General features: G+C 47.5%; 1 protein-coding gene across 3 annotated transcripts in view; it reads left to right on the top strand.

Annotated features, from left to right (window-relative positions):
• PLCD1 (phospholipase C delta 1) overlaps positions 1–23,341 on the top strand; it is a 50,913-nt gene that overhangs the window by 3,695 nt on the left and 23,877 nt on the right. Inside the window, exons 1-3 of one of the 3 annotated variants that reach the window (XM_032097469.1) lie at positions 4,083–4,560; positions 9,225–9,389; positions 20,350–20,578. In XM_032097469.1, the coding sequence (XP_031953360.1) occupies positions 4,461–4,560; positions 9,225–9,389; positions 20,350–20,578 (494 nt within the window). In that variant the 5' untranslated portion in view covers positions 4,083–4,460. Of the gene's footprint in view, positions 1–4,082; positions 4,561–9,224; positions 9,390–20,349; positions 20,579–23,341 lie in introns of those variants that run through there. The other 2 variants (XM_032097605.1, XM_032097538.1) reach the window with 2 other exon arrangements.

Genomic DNA, 23,341 nt, shown 5'->3' with positions numbered 1-23,341 from the left:
AAAACCAGACCTTCAGTCTGGTTTTGGGTTCCGAAGTGCAGTGAACTTTAGTTGGGTGTTTTGTTTTACCTGGATTTCATCAAGAGCGCAGGGCAGTAGCTTTTGATGGGTCACAGCCTGGTCCATGCACTGATACAAGCTCCCTGTGAGGGACCTGGACTGGCAGGAGGATGTATGAAGGTTTTCACAAATAAAGGTCATGATTTGGTCTGTCTGTGAAATGTCTGAGTGGGCAGACTGGCTTCGTTTACACAAACCAGGGCTCTGCACTGTTTAATTGCCAGCACATTTCCCAGCCTGGTTTTGATCCACAGCAAGCTGGCAGATGGCATGATCTGGGTGATGGGCCTGCAGCCCTTCCCAGCTGGCGCTCTGGATATAACCAGCCTGTTTTGGGGAAAGATGGGCTGTGTGGACTTGTCAGAGCTGGAGAAGAGGCCATGCTCCTCCCAGAGTCCTTTCAGACAAGGTGAGACAGCCAAAGGATACAGAGAGAAAGTGGGGCTGAGAAAAGCTGGGCAGGGTGACAGTGCTGATCCCATCACACGGCTTCTAGCCAGTGTGCAGGCAGAGGGAGGCTTTAGGCAGTGATTTGGAGGACAACACAACATGACACTTGGGAGAACTCCTCCTGTATGAATTTTTAAGGTTTAATATATGTGGTTTCTGCCCCAGCTCAGCAGGACCTCTCAAGCATCCTGGAAAGGGAGAGGGCAAGAAAAGCCAATGTAAGGAAGAGGAGGAGGAGGTTTGCTGCTGGAGATGTCCGTTCTCAGTGTGACCACAAGGTGGAACTTGGTACATACCACATGCTCCGCGGAGGCACCCACTGGGAGCAAGCAGCAGCAGTCCTTGGCCAGGGATGCACCCATGCGTCTGGACTCAGCACCCATTCCCTGATCCTCACTTCCCCACAGGGAGCAAGAAGGGGAGTGCTGGTATAGAGGATCCACAGGCATTTTTTGGTGCAGGTCAGAAGCTGTGCCAACAACAAGACCTCAGAGGATGTGTGGTGTCACTGGGGAGAATAAGCTGAGAGCAGTGAGTGGTGTCCTGGAGGTAGCAGAGAAGGAGGAAAGAGGGTTTCCACAGGTGGGATCTGGTAGGGCATGGATGAAGTGAGGAAAGGACTCCAGAAGGAAGCACAGGGCGGGTGGGACCCTGCAGATGTGGAAGGCACCTTTCTGTCACATTCTTCATTAAGAAGAATGGCATCATGTAAAATAGACTTGTCTTTTTGTTCTTGGTAATGAATATAGAGCAAGGCACAACTTTTGGCCTCTTCAGTGGAAAAATCTCCCCTGAACATGGCGTTAATTATTTATGTAGTTCCCATAGGTATTACTGGCTACAAGTTGCATCATGTGCATGGTGTGATGGGGAAGGGGTGAGGTCATTACCAGCACAGGTGTTTTTATTCCACTCCTAAATTATCACAAGTCTGGGCAAATCAGCAGCTGAGTCTTGTCATGTCATTTTTGTCAGCTCTAAAGAGACTGTGATCAGAATTAGGGTTGCACCACTTTTGGTGTTGTCTAAATATGATGGTGGTGGGAGAACAGGTGCAGCCCTAAAGACCTCAAAAGCCAACCTGCTTCTCCTAGTGTGAAGTGGTAATAGTGCTTCCTTAGCTCCCTTGGGAAAGGATGTGATAGAGATGAATTAGTTTTGGAAAATCACCTGAAGAGCAGCCAGTGCACTGTAGTGTTCTCACACAGCCCATTTCCTACCAGACTCTACAGCCACTCCATCTCCAAGTGCCTGTTTCCTGGCTATTAAAGCACTTTGCTAACTTTGGGACCATGTTCTGACATCCTCGTCCCCATCGATTTTCCATTTGCTCTGTGAGTAATCCAGCTGGAATTGATAGGGTGATTAGCCCCAGTCCTGGGCACGGGGCGTGGATAACTTCACTCATGTGACCAGGGCCATTTATTTAATTGGGATTGGTCATAGAGGTAAAATTGCACAATCCACTGAGGTGCAGTTACCTGCAGTGAATAAGGCTTGGAGAATTCTTCCGTAAGCCATTTGCAGGAATCACTTCCTCCCGTGCCGGAGTGTGACGGCAGCATCGTGTAACATCAGTACCCAGTGTCACACTTGCCTGGCAGGCTTGTTCTGTGACTTGTGGCATTGTCTTTAAATGACCTCAGGACCACAATACATCTAGCTCAGTTGTTTCCCAAAGCGGGGAATTTCTGGCCTGATTATCTCATCTTCATTTTAAAGACAAACTGATTTGAACTGCTTTATGGCTCTGAAGCCCTCACAACAGCAAAACTCGCACATTGCTGTTGTGGAGAGGTATCTCAACTCATTGAATGCTGACCCTGTGCTTTGTGTGTGAGCAAACTTCAGGGCTAAGTACAGTAAAATGTTCTCAAGGGCATGGAAAGCTTTGAGCAGAGCTGTCACTGGCACTGCTATTAGGAATTAATGAGAAAATGAAGCACAGGGGCTCTGTGTGTTCCCAGATCAATCCCTATGGGATGCTGGTTGCCGCTGGACAGGAGAGCTGGTGTGTAGAAGCAAATTGTTTTGCTAAGGCAATTAAGGGAGACTTCCCCATTCCTTTAATTAGATCAGTCCTCTCCAGGAGAATGTGAAATCTGGGAAGTGCTCAAAGACTGATAGCTAATAAATATCATCCAGCCATTACATCATGGTGCTCACCTCCTCACCAGGGAAAAAACAAAGCTCCCACCTCCCAGGGGTGTGCTATGGGGATTACAGCTCAGACATCCAGCCCTTGTCTGTTCAGGGGGCCCAGAAAGGCTGGAGGTGTTTCCCGAACACCCACAGACTGCCTGGCTAACGTGTTCAGCAATGTCTCATTCAGAAATTGCCTCTATTCTCCTTCTCTCTCTGTGATCTGCAGTGGCTGTGTGTAAATAAAGAGTTATTAGATGTACTGCTGTTCAAGGCTATGCAGTGGCTCTGCCTTGTCCCCAGAGAGTTTCTTACCTGCAGTGCATGGCAGTGATTAATGACTCTGACCCTGTCCTTGTGCTGGTCAAACAACCCAATCCTCTGTGCTTCCCTGTGAGGGCTGGTAGGGCTTCCTTCAAACTACAGAGGAAGAAGGGGAAGATGTCTGGATTGACAGACGCCAGAAACAGAGATAATGTTTGTAAAACCTATATTGAGTATGGTGAGGGGCTGGTGATGAAGAGCCTCCATTTAGGTCTGTGGCTAAAACAATGACATGGGGTTGGATGTCAAGTTTCTTGGGCATATGCTGATTATGCAGTAAGGGACATTTACCCCAGTGTGACCTGTGTCCCTGCAGTACCTTCAGCCTTGCAGCAGCAGCTTGCAAAGGCCATGACAAAACAAAAAAAGGTTTGTGACAACGTGTGTGTATAACTGGTGTTTTTCCCTTCAGAAAAGGTCATGGCTAGGGAAGAGGTGGGTTTTAGTCCCAGCCATTGCCAGGACAATGGGGAATGGCTGTGAGTTTCAGCAAAAGAAATTTATACTGGTCGTAAGAAATTCTTCACTGAGAACACCTGAGCTCTTGTACAGGGATCTAAATTGGCTTTGGAGTCCCTGTCCCTAGAGATATCCAAACTCACCTGGACAAGGCTGCAAGCAACCAGATCTACTTTTGAAGGTGACTCTTCACTTTGAATGGGTCATTGAACAAGAGAGCCCCAGAGGTTCATTCCAACCTGAATTATTCCCTGATTCTGTGTAATCTGTGACTTGTTAAATCTCTGGGGAGGCTTATTCCTGGACTAGAGTGCAGGGTAAATCTGAATTACAAGAATAAACCCAAAGCTATGCAGAAATGTGGCTGCACAGTGACTCACCCAAGTCACACAGGAAATTGGTAGCAGAGAAGACACTCTCTGCACTCTTAGGAAAATACTCTTCTGTTGGTGGAAAAGGAAGAGCATTAAAACTCAGTTTCCAAGCATCTTTTGGGTCACATCTGCCCTGGCTAAGAGCTGTTTTAGGCACCGTCTTCAGTGCCTGTCAGTGGGGACAGCACGGAGCAGCTCCGCACAGAAGAGAAAGGGTGGAGCCAGGCTCGATCGGACTCAGGCGTTCGTGGGCAGGACAAGCTGACAAGAGCAAGGCAGTGATTAGGAGCCACAAACAATATCTGGGACTTCTGCAGCCTGTGGAAATGATGCGTATAATCCCACTAGCGTACAACTGGTGGAAAACTTGTTCCTCCTACCTGGGCAGCTGCCGGCAGGCTCCTCGGCTGAATTTTGCATCCAGCGTGTGAAGCAGGAGGAGAGACTTCCCACAGTCCCACCCCCAGCTGGACTCTGCCCTCCCCTGCCTTGCTGTGCTGCCGCTGCCCCGCTGCCTGCGCTCGCTCCTTGGAGCCCCGTGTGACACCGCGCCCGCCGGAGCTCCTGGATGAGCAGGGATCCCTGCAGGGGTGGCACGGCCCCCCAGCCCTCCCGACGGCCGCCTCCTCTCCCCGAGCCCCACACTGGATCATGCAGTGCATCCGAAGGCAGCCCAAGCGCACCGTGTCCCAGGAAAACATCCTACTGGAGCAGAGCCGTAGAGTGGCCGCGTTGAATGGCATCAGGCTGGGTAAGGGACAGCTTGGGCAGACCCTCGGCACCGGCAGCCGCTCCCGTTCTCTTTTCCCTGCGCAGAGGCAGTGCTCCACCCTAAACTCCGGGGTTATTTTTAAATTCCCAAGGTTTCCTTTCCTTTCGTTTGCCTGTAACCACACGCCAGATGTGTGAGCCGCTTCGTTGGAGGCATCAAAGAATGTGGGCAAAGGGTCAGTTCCCAAATCTCTTGCTGGGCTTTCTGAACTGCCTCTGTTTGAGGGTGTTTGGGGAGGGCAGTGCCCTTCTCCTGCCCCGTTTCAGCCCTGCTCTGTGGCGTGTTGCCTGTTGCTGTAAGAGCCCAGAGAACCACGTAGGGGTTGCCGATGAAAGAGGAAACCCGGGGAGTTTCATAACTTCTGTGCCTGGGTACGAACTCATTGCTGGTTCCTGCTGTCTGGAGGCACAGCCCAAGTGGATGCGAGTCCCTTGATTCCTGTGGACACAGAGGTCGGGTGGAAGTGGGAAATAGCCATTTACCCACCCGAGTTCTTTAGATTTTACCAGAAAGACTTTCTGCCCTTTTAAACCAGCAAACCTGAGTTAAGCCTGGTCTGTAAGCAGGTGGGAGGAGGAGAGCGGGCGGGAGGAGACTTGTTTTATAGCAACTGTAATTAAGTTCTCTCAGATCAGCAGATTTGTGAGAACAGTGCAGCCATACGGACTATCACGGCCATCCTAACCATCCCCTCGTTTAACTCAAAGCCCGGCTCCTACCGTGACAGCTATTGTTTTATTGTGCTTCCTGCTTGCTGTAAACCTGAGCTAGATAAGCCAAAGGTTAACATTTCTGATGTCTCAGTGTCTAAAACTTCCTAGTGCAGTGTATTAACATGATGGTTATTGAAGTGCTGTGTGTGCTTGAGGCACTCCTACCTTGGCCAAACATGATTTTCACTCTGAACATCACTGCGTGCTGAGTATATTCTGTTCAGAAAGTGTGTGCTTGATGTTTGGCAAGGAAGGGGGTCCTGACCCTTGAAAGGCACTCTGAAATTTTGCATGCCAAGTGTGTATTTGGTATTTTACAGAGGATGCTAGACCCAGTCCTGACACATGTTTCAGGCAGGATTTGCACATTTATTTCAGTGCAGTGATTGCACTTCTCATGCTTAATGTTGTTATATAGTTGGGAGTCAATATCCTTGTCCTGCTGCCCAGTGTTTTTTATCTTTGAAATGATGTATGTGTACAATGTGTACTCTGGTTTCTTTGATATGAGTTTTCATTGATGTGAGATGGAGCTCTGAACCATAAACCTCCTCAGCTTCAGGCTTTGAGCAATCTGGTCTAGTGTAAGGTGTCCCTGCCCATGGCAGGGAGGTGGAATGGGAAGACCTGTAAGGTTCCTTTCAACCCAAACCATTCCATGGTTCTCCATGGGATTTTTAGGAAGAAATCCTCAGGTTTCTGCTGGGAAAAGGTGGGGTTTTTTTCTGGAAAGCAATTCAAATAACCAGCTGAGAGTAATGTCACCGTGACACATCAGGGGTGTGTTTGTGGTTTCTGTATCAGCAGATCAGACTGTCTTATGCTGCATCTCTGGTCTAACAAAACACTGTTGCAGGTAGGAATACAGAAGTTACACGACTCACCCAAAAAAAGTCTGTGCCAGTGCTTGGTTGGGCATCGGAAGCAGAGCCCAAAGCACTGGCCCTCTTCCCTGTCCAATTCAGCTGTGTGAGCTTGAACTGCTGCTAGACAGACCCTGAGCAGCCTGACACAGGCTGCACCCACCCCGTTAAGGGGATGCCCCTCTTTCCTTTGGGCGGCTAAGGCAGGGCTTGGGGTCATCACTGACACAGGTCGTCTCTGGGTGACTGCTCTGTGTCTGAAAGGATGCCACGTCAAAGGGATGTCAGAGCTGTTAGACACTCATGGTTGGCCCTCTTGCCCTTTTCTGGCCAAACCTGCTGTCTCCTAGAGGGAAGCTTGTCTCTGTCCCCTCCCTGGCTTCTCCCACTGCCACTGGCATCTTTTATCTTTGCCACGCCTTCACCATGCACCGTCCATCTTCATCCTTCCCTCTTGCTCTTGCGAAGTCCAGTGCCCTCCTTTGCTGTTCATTTGACCTCTCCTGGTCCTCAGGCACAGTGGCCAAGGATGAGTGGGAGGTCTGCTCCCACCCCATAGTTAGATCCTGGGAAGAAGAAGGGGAGTTTTGACCATGCTATTGGTCTGACTGGGCTGTGCTGGTGAATGGGATGAAGGGCTCTGAGCTCCATTTTGTGTCTGAACTGTGTGGTCCAAGTCTGGAGGAGAGGAATCTGCCCTTGGCCACCACCTGTGCCCATCCAGATTTGTCTTTATTACGTTGGTGCAGCTCTTTGGGATGTCCTGGTAGCAGGACACGTTACAGATGCTGCACGCAGGGTCTGTGGAACAAAACGTGCCCTGGTTAAATGGATTTCTTGTTCCACACTTATGGACAGAAGCATCCAAAGGATTTGATGGTTTTCCTGCTTTCCTCCTCATGTCACCCTAGGGTGACATGTCCTCCTCCTAGTCTTGTAATGATGCTTCCAGTGGTTGGGATCTGAAGAAAAGGGAAGAATGAGGCTGGGAGCCAGATTAGAAATGTGGGTGGATAGAGAAAAGGGAGAAGTTGGTTTCCTCTCCAGGAACCATGAGGGGAGCCCCAGGGATGTTAGTGAGGCTGCAGTCTGTGCACTTGGAGGACCTTTTCCTTAGAGCAGAAGCCAGCCCAGCACAACTCAGGAGACCGAGAACCTGGGAGGCCTTTGTGGTGTTGTCCTGTCCATCCTTCCTCCAGATGATCTGGCCTCTTATGAAGCCCTGGGAATGCTGTCCAAGGTCCCATTATCTGGCCTCAACTTTTCACCTTTCTGTGCTTTGCAGGACACAGCTTTTTTTTTTTTTTCTCTCCATGAATTTTTTTCTAAGGTTTTCAGTGGGGGAAGCATTCAAATTCCCCTCTTAGGAACCTCTAGATCAGTCATGAGCTGAGAAGCCCAGGGGATGCTGTAGTGGGGAAGACAATTAACAAGATAGCTAATTTAATGTTGAGGAAAGAGAGAGGCCAAAGCCACCTTTGCAGGATCTCCAGCTTCCACTCTGATGCTTTCAAATCTGGAAGTTTCAGCCTGGCTCAGCTCTGGGCATGGTCCTTGACCTCTGCAAAATCAGTAAATGGTGTGAGCGGCTCACAAAGTGGACACTGGACACCCCTAGTATTTATCTCTGATGAAAATCTCAGGCTTTGGCAGCTTAAAATGCTCTCTTTAGGCCTGTGTATCCCAGTTACAAACTCCCAGTGCAGGTTTTTGCTGCTGCCACCATGACCCACCTTGGTGTTTTGCAGCAGCTGGTGCTTCAGTTTCCTGTATGGGATGTCAGGAGAATGGGAATTTGGCCACTTAGATCTCATGGTTTTGTTTTTCAAGCAGGCTTGAAGTGGTGCTCGGTAGTTCATTGTCTTGCCTTGTTTAAAAGCCAGTGATTCAAAGCAGCTGTGTCTCCCAGAGAAGAACCAACCCAACCCAACAGGGGACACGGCAATAAAAAATTGTTACTTGTGAGACCCCACGTTATGTTTGTCTAATACTGAGCAATTTCCCTGGAGCTGAGCGGCAGGTGGCTGCCGGTGGCCAAGTGGCTACCTGCACTGTCAAGGCAAGGTTGGAAAAATTCCCACTGAGTTGGGATGTGCATGGTCAGCACTGCAGAGTTAAATGCTGCTTCACCAGCTCTGAACCAGCCTTTCCTGCAGTGTCACAGAGCTGCAAGGGGCCTATTACAGGAAGCCCAGGATGTCTTCCTCATGTTTCATGCTCTCACCCTCCTCAGCCCAGATCTGTAATCATTGGTTGGTTTGAGAGACGGATTCTCCAAGGTATTTAGGTATGTGAAGTCATGCACTGCTGAGACACTCAAAACCATGTAGAATGCCAAGTCTGTGTTTTCAAAGTCTCAGTAGGTGCCTGTTGCCTCTCTAGATGTTTTAAGTGCCTTCCTGAATCTAGGCTAAGTTGTGAAATCCAAAGTTCCCACAACCAGAAGGTCTGGTTGTTATTACTTGACATTGCATCGGCCTTGTAGTGTAAGAAAGAGGAGGACCCTTCGGATGGCTGAGCAATGAGGAGAGCGTGGCTGCTCCTTGCTGCTGCCTTAGTGATCTGTTGCTGCCTGTCACCAAACTTCTCTCTCCTAAGCTTCATCTGATCAGCAAAATTCCCACGTGGATAGGAAGGCACTGCTTGCCAGAGGAGGATGAGAAATATCTTTGTGTATTCCTGTTTCCGCAAAGGAAATTTTGTTGCAGAATAGATTTGAAATCACTTGAAAGTTCCTAACAGCATTCCAGTTACAAGTTATGCAATTTTCCTTTCTCTGTTTTTACTGTTCTGTTGTTGGTTTTGTTGTAGTTTTTGCATCCTAACAGTAGGCTGTATTTGCTGGGAAGGAGATATTTTATCTTTGTAAAACACTTGACAATTATAACACAAAGTCTTCATACGAGGCTTCAGCCTCTTTTGTGATCATGAAGTGGCGTGGGGGATTTCTGGGTCTCTCTGCTCTGCTGTCCTCCCCAGACCTGGCTGCCTCTGTGGAAGGAAAAACACTTTGAGCATCATTTCTTGAACTGTCTCTTAAAACATTACCACTTCTGTTTCTCCACAGGCCTCAAAGATGACAAGGACCTGAAGTTCCTCCTGAAAGGCAGCCAGCTGCTGAAAGTGAAGTCAAGCTCCTGGAGAAAGGAGCGGTTCTATAAGCTCCAGGAGGACTGCAAAACCATATGGCAGGAGTCAAAGAAGATGCTGAGATCCCCAGAGTCACAGATCTGTGAGTAAAGTTTGCTTCCTCAGAGGTGCTTGGGGTGAAGCAGGGCCATGGTGTGGTGTGGAGGTAGGGCTTGGAGCCATGAGAGCAGGTCCTTCATTCGTCTTGTGACACACAAACTGAGTGATGCTGTCAGCTCTGGGACAGCCACGAGGAATCCGCCGTGTCAGGAACGGCCACATTGCCCAAGCTCATGAGCTGCTGCCTCAAATGGTTGTGGGGTGGGCTGTGCTGGTCTCAGCAGCCCTTCCTGGCTCGTTTCCTCCCCAAATTGTTCAGTCACTCAGGTGCCCGAGACCTAATTCTCAGTGTGAGACATGGTGTGAGCATTTGTGGTGTGGGCTCTGCCAGGATGCTCCTTTCCTGCCTGCAGCCCTGGGGAAAACTGGCATTTAAGCCTCACAAGGGAACTGCAGAGATGTGGAAATCCAAGGGCTGACAGGAAATGTCTCTGGGAAGGAAACCCTTTTCTCATCCTTATCTTGGAAACGCAGGATCTGCCCTGTTGTAAAAAGTCCAGATACTACAATCACCATTATATGGCACAGGAAAAACCATTCTGTTCCAGCAGCACCCAGCTTGGCACTGTACTTGGGACCAAACTGAACCAATTGTGCAGTCAAAATGGAATCAGGCAGGGTGTGTGTCTATCTTTCTTTTCTTCTCATTTCATATTTTTCTGACAAATTTCTCCATATTTTCTGCCGTTTTTTCTCCCATATTTCACTAATCATTGTAGTCTTGTAAATCCAGGAGATAAATTAGCAACATGGAATGTTTTATGGCATGTTGAAATGTGTTAATTACACAATTTTTTTGGTAATGATCACAATTAACTAAATGAAGGGTGGGTCTTCCAAATTACCTCCCTTCCTCCCACAAACACTGATAAGGTTTTCAGTAGGAGGAGTAAAGTAGCAGGGTAAAATATGTTTGGTTTGTAACCCTGATGGCCACACTCTTCTCACATGACCTTGGGCACCTCATTTAATCTCTTTGTGCATTCTCCACACATTTTCTTTCTCTTCCTCTAACTAACTGTAAAAGGCTTTGAATCATAAAATCACAAAGGTTTGGGCTGAAAGGGACCTTAAAGATCATCCAGTTCCAACCCCCTGCCATGGGCAGGGACACCTTCTGCTATCCCAGGTTGCTCCAAGCCTCATCCAGCCTGGCCTTGAACACTTCCAGGAATAGGGCATCCACAGCTTCCCTGAGCAACCAGTGCCAGTGTCTTGTCACACTCTGAGTAAAGAATTTAATTCTATCATCTAATCTAAATCTCTCCTTTTTTAGTTTAAAACTGTTTCCCCTTGTCTATCACTGTCTGCCCTTGTAAAAAGTCCCTCTCCCTCCTATTTTATAAAAGGGGAAGTCTGCAGTGAGACCTCCCCTGAGGCTTTGGGTTGGAGACTTGTCCCCTCCTGAGTGTTTGGATGCCCATCCTGGCAGGGTCTTGAGCTCAGCTGGGCTCTTCAGGTCTCCCAGTGCAATAACCCATCACAGCAACAGCAAACAGAGAGTCCTCAGTGAGTGTTTGCTGCCTGGGAACGCCTGCTCTGCTGAGCTCTGTCCCATATAAAACCAAAGTCCTTTCCCAGGTAATATATACCTTGCTATATATATAATCTTGCTAATATATCTTGCTCTAAAACAGATAAGGACACAAGTTGAGAAAAATGACTCTCAGAGCTCCCTTTCCTATGCTCTGAGCCAGCAGTTTCCAAATTATGGGGTCTGAGAGCACCTACAGCAACAGTCCTAAGCCCACCTAGTCCTTGGAAGTAAATGGGACGGGATCCTTGTGCTATGGCTCCAGGGACCCTGATGTTTGCCTGGAGAAGCCTGGTGGATCCATGGCTGTGGCAGTGGCATGGAGAGGGGGTGCAACTGTTTTTTAAAAACAGTATTTTATAAATAATAAAGTTTTATAAAAAATTTTACATTTTATAAAAAAGAGTGAGATCAAACCCTTTGAGCTGGGCTCTGGGCACACGCTGGGGGTGTGCCTGCGTGGGTGTGGATTTACAGATACACTTTGGTAACTGGGCACAGCCAGCATTGCCACACTGCTGGAGACAGGCAGTGCCACTGTGGGCAGGAGAACCTGCTGTGCCCTGGGAGTGACCTCAGTGACACGTGGAGATGGAGTAATGTTACCTGCTGGCTCACAGCACGTGCCTGCTCCTGACGCTCCATGCAGGCACACCTTTCCCAAGGAAAGATCCTTTTTTTATTTTTGTCATCAGGATAACAGCAATGGAGACAAGTCAGTGGAGGCAGAGCTTGTCCTTGCAGCTCTGTGCAGGCAAGCTCTGGCCAGACTGGCTTTGCACCCTGACACCTGTCTGGCTGTGGGAGCTGAACAGGCTGTGTCCCACATGCTCCTGGCAGGATATGAGCCTGTGCCTGCAGTTGTGGTGCCAAGCTCTTGGGAGGGTTGGAGGGACACCTTGGGGCTGCTCCAGATGCACCTGAACCTGGAAGTCAGCAAGAGATGAGTACTGACTCCTGCCAAGTCCCAAGCCATAACACCAAGGAGGTCCATTTTCATAAAATCATAGAATGGTTTTGGTTGGAAGGGACTTGAACATTTCCAGGGACGGGGCAGCCATGGCTTCTCCAGGCAACCTGTGCCAGGGCCTTACCACCCTCACAGTAAAGAATTACTGCCTTATAGCTAATCTAAACCTGCCATCTGGCAGTGTGAAGCCGTTCCCCTTTGTCTCATTGCTCCAGGCCCTTGTCCAAAGTCCCTCCCCAGATCTCTTGGAGCCCCTTGAGGCACTGGAAGGGGCCCTAAGGTCTCCCTGGAGCCTTCTCTTCTTTAGGTTGAACACCCCCACCTCTCCCAGCCTGTCTCCAGAGCAGAGGGCCTCCAGCCCTTGGAGCATCTTTTTCACTCACTCCAACAGGTTCACATCCTTGGTGGCCCCAGAGCTGGATGCAGTACTGCAGGTGTTGTAGCATGAGAGCAGAGGAGAGGGACAAAATCACTTCCCTCAACCTTCTGGTCATGTTTCTCCTTGCCTTTCTCTTTTATTGATCCTCTGAGTCCTTCCATTCCCAAGTTTTCAGAGCGATTACTGTGTCTGAGTTTCATTCTGGAGCTTTCAACTTCACCAGGCTGCTTTGGGTCCAGGTAGAGCATGGATTCCCCCTGACTTGTGTTGTGGCCTCTGACAAGCTCTATCACCACAGCTGCCTTCTTATTGGTCCAGTGTGAAGGCAGTCACATCAGAGGAAGAGTCCAGGGTCAGGATTTGAGACCCAAAATCAGGGACTGCAGGGCGAGTCTCTCCAGAGGGACACCCTTCCTTGTTAACAGACACTGACTTTGCTCTCCAGGACAAAGCCTTTCTAAAGCTGCAGATAAGCTCCCTTTTCAGGATGGAAAACAGGGTGAGCAGAATGGAAACTGGGAGGTTTAGCTGCAGGTCTAATCTTATCCACAGCATTGCTGACAGCGATGGATGCACCTCAGAGGAGCCAAGTCTGGGTACACCAAGGGTTATGTTTTTGTTTGGATAGCTTCTTGTTATTCCTGTTGGTGTTCTTATGACCATGTGGAAAAGCTATTTGTAAACCATTGTGTGGTGGAGTCTGGTAGATAAAACTGGGGACTGCCAGGGTTGGACAGGAGAATCTCAGATGTCTGAAGTTCAAAAAGCCCCACATATCAGGGTTGTGACAGGAGCAGATGTTGCCTGGATCAGATACACGGGGTACAACCAGTACCTTCCTTTATTGTCTTTAATATTTTAAACAACTGGGAATTTAAATTAGATGCTGTCTTCATAGCTGCATTACCGAAACAGGGCTTTGGGGATAAGCTGTCCTTCCAAAATGCTTTCTGAGCAGGTAGAATAATCCATTTTCTCCTTATTGTCAATAATTCCTTATTTTTCAGTATGTTCTATTTAGGCCCCAGGGGACTTTTTTCTTTTTTTTCCCCAAAAACCCCTGAAGCATCTTAAGTCAGTTTTCCAACAAGCATGTTCTGCCCTGTGTGTACTCTCTGGTTGCCTCCAGTAGGAACATGGGGGTGCTGGGCACCAAGGGCTGCCCAAAAGCATCTTTAAAAATCCATTTTTCACCACAGCCTGCTCCATCCTGTGTCTGAGCTGCAACCAGGTCGACAAACATGCTGCTGCTCTCATTATCTGAACTGGTGTATAGGGCCACAGGAGGGTGGATGCTTCTTTGGCCCATGAGGCTTTTCCACAGCTTTCTCCCTGGGCTCCAAAAACAGTCAAAGTGGCAGGATTAACAGTTTTGGGGCAAGGAAAAGATCTGTGTGAGGGAGCTGAAAATCAGTTCATTCTGAGGCAATGCACTCCTGAGCATCACTGTGGTGATGAGGGAGGAGAGCCAAAGGGAGCAGAGGGACTCGGCTGCAGGAGCAGCAGCCTGTCAGTAGCACTGTCTTGTTTATCTGTGGTCAAATATCAGATCTCATCTAGGTGATAAAAAAAGAGCAAAAAGGCATTTGCTGCTTTCAATGAAATTGATTTTTGGAAGTATTTTCTTAAACCAGCTGTAATCCCTAGTGTGAGCTCACTTAAGCCAGACTCAATCCCTTTAAAAACTCTCTCAACTCAGGGATTTGTGGGAATGGTTGAAAACTTTCCAGTGAATCATCCTTTTGACCACTTGGTGGAGAAACAGGGTATTCAAAGGCAGAAGGAAAAGGCTGAACGAGTCAATTAAGTTTAGGGGTGCTGCAGTGGGGCCCCAGGGATGGTGCTTTGCTATCTCCTGCACTGTCTCTCTCCTGGAGGCTCAGGGAGGTGATGTTTTCCTTGACAGCCGTGAACGTGAACGAGCTTCACACACTGAACCAGGAATGACTCACTGGGGCTGCGTCATTGAGTCACGAGCAGTGAAGTCAAGAGAGAACGTCAGGAGTTGTAACTGAAATGTTTCCATTTCTGCCCAAAAGCTTATGTAAAAACTACTATTGTTGGATATTTTTTTTTTCCGTGTTTTGATTAAAATAATCAGTTTTGGGAGGTGAGCTAAATTCAGTTGCACTACTGAGTGTTGCAAGTGATGATTGTATTATTACTTAAAGTCATGAAATTGATATTTTGATCTGTTAATTATTTGCTGTTACTATTAAAAATGCAAAGAATTTTTTCCTGTTCCTCTGACTTCTGGCACAGTTATAGGGTATTTTTGCTTGGTTTAATCATAGAACAAAAGGTTTATGTTTATAGGCTAAGACCTGTGTTCAGCAGAAAACTTTTTCCTTTGCTTTTGGCTTGCTGTGAAATTTATGGATGTCCTTAAAATGCCATGCAGTGAACATACCATACCACTTTTGTGGAAGAATAAATTATTGTCTCCATTGAATTAATGTCCTGAACTTGCTTGCAGAGGAACAGGAAGGATGTAATATTGCTCTGTGTTTGCTTGAGTCAAGAAGAAAAGCTTGAAATTGTCCCTGATAAGTGTCTAAAGTCAACAGAAACTCTCAGCAACCTGTGTGCACACAGCAGGTAGCTGGCTGCACTGACAGCTTCCTTTTGCAGTTTCTTGAGGAATCATTGCTTTCGTGGTCAGACATGTATTTATCCTTGGAAAAAATATTTGCTGATGCGAATGCGTTATGCAAGGCGGCCGTCAGCTGCGAAAACAAAACCGTCTGTCTGTGGGTCTCATTAGTTTTTATCAAAATTGCTCAAGCCATAAACCACGTCATTTCAGAGGCAGAGCTGCCTGTTTCTTCGATTGAGTTTTGAATCAGGCCACCGTGGGCGTCGCTGGTCAGTTTTCATCACAGGCAGTGTGCTGACAAATATTGACCTTATTCTCTGTAGCATATGTTAAATGCAAAGGCAGAAGCGTTGAGAGCCTCAGATCCAAATTTAGCAGTGCTGTGATGGCAGAGGAAGTAGGAACTGGTCGCCAAAATAGTTTGCAGGGCCCTGCTTGTGTGGAAGGAATGTAAATAGAGATCACTCTCTTTGCCTTAAGGCCCTAAGCCATGATGGGTAGACTGAAAGATTGGGTAAAGACCTTACATTAAAAGGTATTTGCAAACAACCTGTAAAATTGCTTGTGCATTGTCTCGCTGGTTGTCAGCTGGTGGGCACACGCCAGCAACGAGGGCGGACTGCTGTGCAGCAGATCTTGAGTTAGAACAACCTGCTGAGCATGTCGGTGGAGGGGGAGTGGAGAAGAGAATGGATGAGGAATCAGCAGCTGGGACCTGCCGTAGTTCACACCCAGGGAGATGAAAGAGCAGTGCTGGCAGGGCTAGGAAGGCACGGCACAGCGGGGCTCACGCTGAACCCACCCGTGAGTCATTATGTTAAAGTATCCCTCGGGGATGAGGGTGATGGATGGCCTTTGGTGTTCCCAGCCCAGGGAGCTGACAGAGCTCCAGATCCCACTGGTTACAAATGTCCTGATCCCAGCTGCGTTTGGCCATTAGCATCAGCCACCCCTGGTGAAACCGAACTCAGCTGAGCAGCTCTTGCCGGGGTGAAACCAAAGCGAGGAGCAGCACACGGGCTGCACTCAGCATGTTGTGAAATCCATGTAGTGTCTCTGCAGGATGGTCCTGGGGTCAGGTAGCAGCTTTCATCTGTTCCTGACAAGATGCTGAGCCAAGGTGCAGCTGGCGAGGGTCTGGCCTTTCTGCAGACATGTGGGATGGTGTGCAGGCTCTGTACAGCTGAGCACACTTCTCATCTGCATTTCTTGACAGTAAACAGAAGTGACTTACTGAGCCAATTAGAGTGGGATGGAGTAATTAAATGTGACTGAATGCCACATTGCAGAGGTCCCCTGTTTCTGACAGGGGGTAGGATGAGGAAAGGATCTGAGGAGTTCTTCCCCCAGAGTGAAAAGCTGCCCCCCTTCCCTAAGCAGTAACTCGAGGAAGGCTGTTTTGGCAGTGCCCATACAGTGACCCTCTTCTCCCACTTCATCAGCAAAGGCACAAGAAGAGAGAAACACCTGTCAGTCCTTGTCCTTCACATGCTCAGTAGCTTGCAGGAGATGTGGGTTCAGTTTATTATTTTCTCTCTTGACAAATACTCTTGACAAAATGTCTCATCTCAAAGGACTGCCTATCAAACAGGAAGAAAACAAAAGGATTGTTCTCTGCCTTTGTTCCTCCTTTCCCTGTATTCCTTAGGATTACCAGAGAGTTTACTGTTCATGCTTCCAGCACAGTCTGGACATTTCAGTTGTGGAACAGGGATGAGAGAGGAGATGGAGAGGCCAGGGCTGATCTCTCAGAGAAGTGCTCTCATCATTAGGAATGTTGTCAGGCTCATCCTTCTGGCTCTTCTACACCAGAATCATAGAGTGGCTTGGGTTGGAAAGGACCTTAAAGATCATGCAGTTGATTTCCTTTAAGAGGTGTTCCTTCTGCACGAGGAGATGAGTTTGCAAGTGTAACTCCAAGCTTCTTGAAAGCCATGAAGAGAGAAATCCAAATCAAAAGAGACACTCAAAAGATACATGTTGGTTGCTTAAAAATATCATGGCTGTCAAAAGAATCCTGAGGGCCTGAGTCATCCCTGCCTGCTGATGCCAGGGGTGAAAGGGGAAAAGGGTGCTGGGCTGAAAATCGGCAAGGGAGAAGCACAAGAGCAGGATCCAGTGATGGAAACTGAAAGGAGGGCTACAAAGAAAGTTCTCAACATCTCCTTGAGAGTAGTTCAGACAGGAGGAATTTCACTGGCTCCAGGAAATGCTGCTGTATGTCCATGGCAGTGGGGAGCCTTTGGCTGCCCGAGCAGCATCCACAGCAGCCAGGAAGGCTGACCAGGATGTAACCTGTGTGAGTCGGTGTCGGGAGGCCAGGAAGAACACAGGCTTCCTTGTGTTGTGCGTCATATTTTGGGCTCTCTGCAAACCACCTCTTCAGCAGACGCAAACACTCAGAAGTAGATGCAAACTTTCCAGATTCTCTTCTGCTTGTGGTTATCTCCCCGCTGTGGCGTGATGGGGAAGGAACAGGGAGGCTGCAGGGAGACGGGATTGATGGCTGTTTGCTGTGAGTGTTCCTCTGCTGTGAAACGTGTCTGTCCCCTGGATATTTTTGATTTCTCCTTGCAGATAGCTCAGCTGAACACACAGTTAGTTTGGGACTGCTAATAGAGTACACTGGCTGTCTGGGAGCAGCTGATAAAGTACTCATGCTGGGTTAAGATTTTCCAGAGAAGAGATAACTTTAGCAGATGGCTTGGGCTGAGTCCTTTGGCTTCAGCTTTTTTTATTGATAGATGACAACAGTACACACAACCAAGCTATGGAAAGCTATAAAAAGTGTCCTTCCTTACCCTGCTTTTTGAACAGTTCCTGTGGTGATAGTTTCTCTCCGTGTCTCTTGTGTGACTACAATAGACACCAGTCCTGCTCCTCAGCCATCCTTGTACCTTTTCTGTATTGAGGAGCTCTTTTATCTCCATCATCCTCTTCTCAGCACACCCTGAAGAGATCAAGGCAGCCCTTCCAGACACAGGTTTTCAATCTTTTTTTCCTCCCACACAGCTCTCTTTTCCAGTGGATTCATGCAGCCACGTAATGGTTTCCAAAGAATCCATTCTAAATTTCCAATATTTAACATCAGATTTTCTGGTCTTGGAAACATGAGGCCATTGCCAACCCAAAGTTTAGGGACTGATTGCACAAGCAGACTAACGAGCCATTCTGCAGGACAATAACTCTTGTGAGCCAAGCAGTGGTGAGCAGCTGGCAGGTGAAGAGGAATAACAGGATGATCCTTCCACTTCACTGCCATAAGCAGAAGAGACCCAGAGAGGAGGAGAATCCCCTACTTATGGACAGTCTGAGATGCCCAGCCTGCACTTCCTTTCTGGTCAAGGGTCCACTGTAGCCATGGATTCAGGGTGTGACTTATCTTACCCTGAAGTTTTTGTTTGAATGGGACGGAACACTTGTGTTCCAAAAGCTGCTTTATTTCCCACTGGCTATAAAAGAAGCCTGACTAAACTTCAGACTTTCTGATTGAGCTGAATCTGGCCAAACACGATAGCATGCTTTATATTCAAGGTGAAGTTCCACCTGAGGCACAACCACTATAATTTGATTAATGTCCTGGTTGAAGGGCAAGGTCACCAGCAAGGCCCAGCTGTGGGGGAATTACAGCCCTTTTCTTTCTGAGCTGGTTTTAGGACTCAAACCCATGAACTTTCACTCAAAGGTAAATTGGCCAGATAACATAATTCCACAGCAGCCCAGCCCAACCCAACCTTTTCCTCCCCTCCTCTCAAATGATCAACTGTTGGCCTTTACAAAGTGATAATCAAAGACCACACAAAGAAAACGGCTCATAATTGTCAGGGAGCAGCTTTGCTGGCTCCAGGGAGCTCCTCATGGTGTGTTCTTGTATAGAAACCAAACCAGCAAAGTGCTGTGGAAGGTGTTTGACCACCCCAGCATCTGTGAGAACTTGAAGCAAATGTTAAGTGGTGCTTTTAGAAAGTCACTGATTTTTGAAGATTGAAATTTTAGGTGGTTTTTAAATGTCTTTTTCCCCAGCACCTGAGCATTATCATGACTGGTCTGGGAAAAAAGGAAGGTTTTCAATCCTCTAATGAGCATCTGATGAACTTTAGATGATCCCAAGGCAGCCATGCCAAAAATGTGCAGGTGGATACTGAGTTGGTTTTTTCTACAGTGTTGACTTTGAATGAACTGGGCACTTTAATGGTGAAATGGATGCTTAAAGGCAAGTTTCTCCTGTTCAGCTAAACTTTGGGGATATTTTATACTCATGCACTGCTTTTTAACAAAGTTCCAGACTAGGTTGCTCCAAGCCCCGTCCAACCTGGCCTTGAGCACTTCCAGGGATGGGGCATCCACAACTGCTCGGAGCAACTTGTGCCAGTGTTTCGTAGATGCATGAAGTGACCCTTGAAAGACAATCAGAGGCTGTGGGTGCTGCTGGGAGCTTGCCTGATTTCAGCCCAGTTTGAGGGCACTGATTGCTCTCAAGGGCATTTTAGGGTTGATTCTGTTACTTACATTTGTTTAATACAAGTCTCTTAATACACTGCTCTTTCTGGATTGCCTTGTGTGTGCATTTTGCAAACTTGGAGCAACTTCAGCCTTCATTTCCACCAGCTGAAGAGCAGAGATGGAAATGGGGAAGGATGATCTTGAAAGCAGTGTTTTCCTTTCTTTCAGCAAAGAAGATAAAGTCTGCCCTTGGCAGGGGTTAGGATGGAGTATGGGTGACACCAGACTGCTCTGAAGCTTTGGTCTTTGCCTCCTTAATTTGCACGTTTGACTGAGAGGAACAGATGGGTTCTTAAATTTTGCCTTCTCACTCTTTTTGCAATCTAAAGAAGGATAGTTTTGTTCCCTACCCTCCTCTTACTGAAGTCACCTCTTATTTTGCCCAGAGAGACTGTGGACTTCTCATCCCTGCAATTATTCAAGGCCAGGCTGGACACGGCTCGGAGCAGCCTGATCCAGTGGAAGGTTTCCCTGCCCATGGCAGGGGGTTGGGACTGGATGATCTTTATGGTCCCTTCCAACCCAAACCATTCTGTGGTTCTAGGATTTTCCTGTGGGGTGATGTTCACAGGGAGGCACAGCTCCACTCTCCCCATTCTCAGGGGGGATGAGTTGACGGATGCTCAAGTCAGGGATGCTCCAAGGGCTTGGAACCAAACTCTTGGCAGTGATTTGTGTCTCATAAACAGGACATCACAATATGGCACCTAGGGCATATTCTGCTTCTTTGTCAAGTAAAGAACATGAGGAAAGAGGTTTTCTTTTTAAAATTTCTTGCTCTTTCTGGTCCTTTTGAGTTGAGTTTTCTTTAGTACCAAAGCTTGGGGAAGGGGGGAAAGGGAAGGGAACCCTCCAGAGGTTTCAGGAAAAGGAGAAAGAGTAATTTTTTAATATCTCTCACCAAGTAGAGATAAGGCTGACGGAACCCCTGCTGACAGCAGGCTCTGCTTTCTTTCCACAGTCTCCATTGAAGATATTCGGGATGTGAGGTCAGGCCATAAAACAGAAGGTATGGAAAAATACGCCAAGGATGTCCCAGAGTATCGCTGCTTTTCCATCATCTTCAAAGACCAGCGGAAAAACCTGGACCTCATTGCGAGTTCAGAGGATGATGCCAACCACTGGATCGCCGGCCTTGGGAAAATCATAGCCCACAGCAACTCCATGAACCAGAAACAGAAACTCCAACAGTATCCTTTGCCTTACAAAGTGATTAATCACAGACAAAGATGTACTTGTCTTTCCCTGTGGGTGGGGACAGTAGGCTAACCTCCTTTTTTCCCTGTTGGCCCCGGGCACTGGATTTTCACTCTGCACCCAGGCAAGCTCCCTGGTTTCCAATGCTTTTTCCCCCCCCTGTTTTACAATGATACCAGCAAGAGTGGAGTCAGGCTTAATGTAGCTCCTTAAGCAAAGAATTGCCTCTTTCATGGAGCTCCAGATAAAACAATCATTATTTTTTTGTGTTCTTCAGGGGTCTGTTTCACTTGCATTGAAGTAAACTCCAGGACAGGCACTTCTTGTCAAGGCATGAAAAGCCCGTACTGTTTACCGTGTTTCTTGGTAATACAAGGAGAGGGAACTGATTCTCCTCTTCTCACTGCCAAATTTACTCCAGGGTAGCTCCACTGATTTGAGTGAAATTACTCCTTATTTGCCTCAGCATGGGAGGAAGTTTTGCCCTGAAAAAATCTGCAGTTGCTCTGGTGACAATGCAGAGATCAGAAAGGAAAAGGCATAGAGCAGGAAAGGAGGGTGAATTTGTTATGAAATGGAGAGGGGTTGGTTATTGGGTGAAATCCTGGCTCTGCTGAATTCACAGGGAATTTTCCCTGGGGCTGCATTTCACTCAATAAGTTGCTTTGCAAACAGAGATTTCATGTTTAAAAAGAGAGAATATCTGTGGGTGCAGTTTTGGATGGATTTTCTTCAGTCCCTGTGTATCTGAGACTCTGACCATGACATCTGAACCTGTTGGCTGATTTCACCCTGATTTGACAGAGCCACAGAAGTTGTAAAATATTAAGTTCCTTTAAGATTCCCAAAGGTAGATACTCAGCTATCAGAGAGGAAAGCTGATAGCACTCTCAGTGAGAGAAGGCTGGGTGGGATTCATGGCTTGTTTGACACCAAACATCAGAGAAGAGGGGGGATGCAAAATCCTCAGCTGGGCAAAATCACAGAGCTGGAGCTCGAGTCTGAGCAGGCACCAGGAAGTCTTGCCCTCAGTTAAGTCTTCACTCCATGTGGGGTCTCTGCTGGGTAGTAATGTACTGATGGAGAAGGAGATGGTGCATAAATGCCGAGCTTTCATCAGGCTTCACTCTTCTGTGGATTCTCTGAAGTCTGAGAAGCACTTTCACAGCCTCAGTGCTGTTCACTTAAAGGAATCAGACTCCATTAGTTCTGAAGTGCCTGGGATGTCCTGTTTATCTCCTGCACTATGAGTGTCTTTTTTGGATGGTTTTTCAAGCTCTGGGCTGTAAGGTCACTCCTCAGCCACCCCACAGTGTGTAGGGGAAAATCTGGGCTGCATAAAGTTGTCCCTGGAGCATATCAAGTTAAATATGTTGCTGAAAAACTTGCCCATAAGAAGAGACAAGATTGTTAAGGGGGGAAAAATAACAATGACATTTGCAAGGGAAGAAGGCTGTAAATTTCCAGCATGGAAAAGTGCCTTTCTGTCTTTGGAAAGCAGAATCGAAGCTAAATAAGGTGGGTAGGCAAACCATATTTCTGGAAGAGTAATTACTGTGCAGTGCTGGCTTCCAATCTGGGCTTGTCTCAGGCCATTTAACGTAACCTGGAATTACAGAACAGCATGATTTCTCATTTGAAATTTGATGATGTTTAATTAAAGCCTGGGATTTTAAATTTAGTCTGCCTTCCCTGGGTTTGCTTGGCAGTGTGGGCTTGCTCAGATCTTCCTTAAACCTCAGGAGTGTTCTCTGCATCTGTGAGCACAGAAGGGGAAGAGTCAGGAGATGAGAAGTGCTGTGTCCCCTGCCTGGGGTCCCTCCATGACTGGAGAAATGCCTGGCAGGGCATCTTTTTCAACATCTCAAAGCCTTGCAAAACAAGTAAGGAATGTGCAAGGTTTTGAAAAAAAAAGATTGAAAGTAAAAACTCTGCTGGTTTCAGATGGGGCTCATTCAGTTTGGAATGCAATGGAGTTGCCTGTGGTAGAAAGGGACTTGGTTCAGTGTCTTAAGTACTTTTCCAGTCCTATATCCCTACACAGATAAAACTCCCACATGATTGATGAGCCTTTCTGATGTTCTTATACACAGAGTTCTGTTTTAATAAGCCTCAGATTCAACCTTGCAGCAAGCTGGCATAGGTTGTTTAGCAAATATTGCAGGTATGTGTGCAGGGAAGACTTTAGACCAGAAAATACAGAGGACTTTTCATTTGAGCAGGGTGGCAGCGTCTGCTTCGGTTCTGAGGTTTATGTGTGAGCTTTTCTTCTGGTCTGAAAGCACTTACCAGAAGTTCTGCAGCATTTCTGCTCTGAGCAGCACATTCATGGGATATCTGCCAGACAGAAACCAAAGAGGGATGACTGAAACTAATAGAGAACTGGTAGCCCTGGAGCTGGCATATCCTTTGAAAACAAGAGGCAGGAGGCAGGCTGTCCCTGGATGTATACAGAAATGGGAGCAGCTCCTTCCTTGTCCAGCCAGGCCCACAGTGGGGCATAAGGTGAAAGGAAGACCCACAGCCAGGAGTGAAAAATGGTGTTTGTACCAGATGAGAGGATTTCCAGTTGAAGTGCTTAGTTCATCCAGCTCCTCTAAGCTATCCCAAAGCTGAGGGGATCCAGATGGATGGAGAGTTTGAGTATTTTGGGGCCAGAATACTGCTATTTACTGGAATAACAGGCTGAGACCTCAGTTGTCTGTACTCTCCTTTTTCCCTCTTTGCTGCTTGCCCTTGCAGCGAGAGGACCCACT

Source organism: Corvus moneduloides, chromosome 1 (assembly GCF_009650955.1).
Source record: "Corvus moneduloides isolate bCorMon1 chromosome 1, bCorMon1.pri, whole genome shotgun sequence".
In the NCBI taxonomy this organism is placed as follows: domain Eukaryota; kingdom Metazoa; phylum Chordata; class Aves; order Passeriformes; family Corvidae; genus Corvus; species Corvus moneduloides.
Note: the sequence above shows the minus strand (reverse complement) of the source record. Positions and strands in the feature narration are given on the sequence as shown.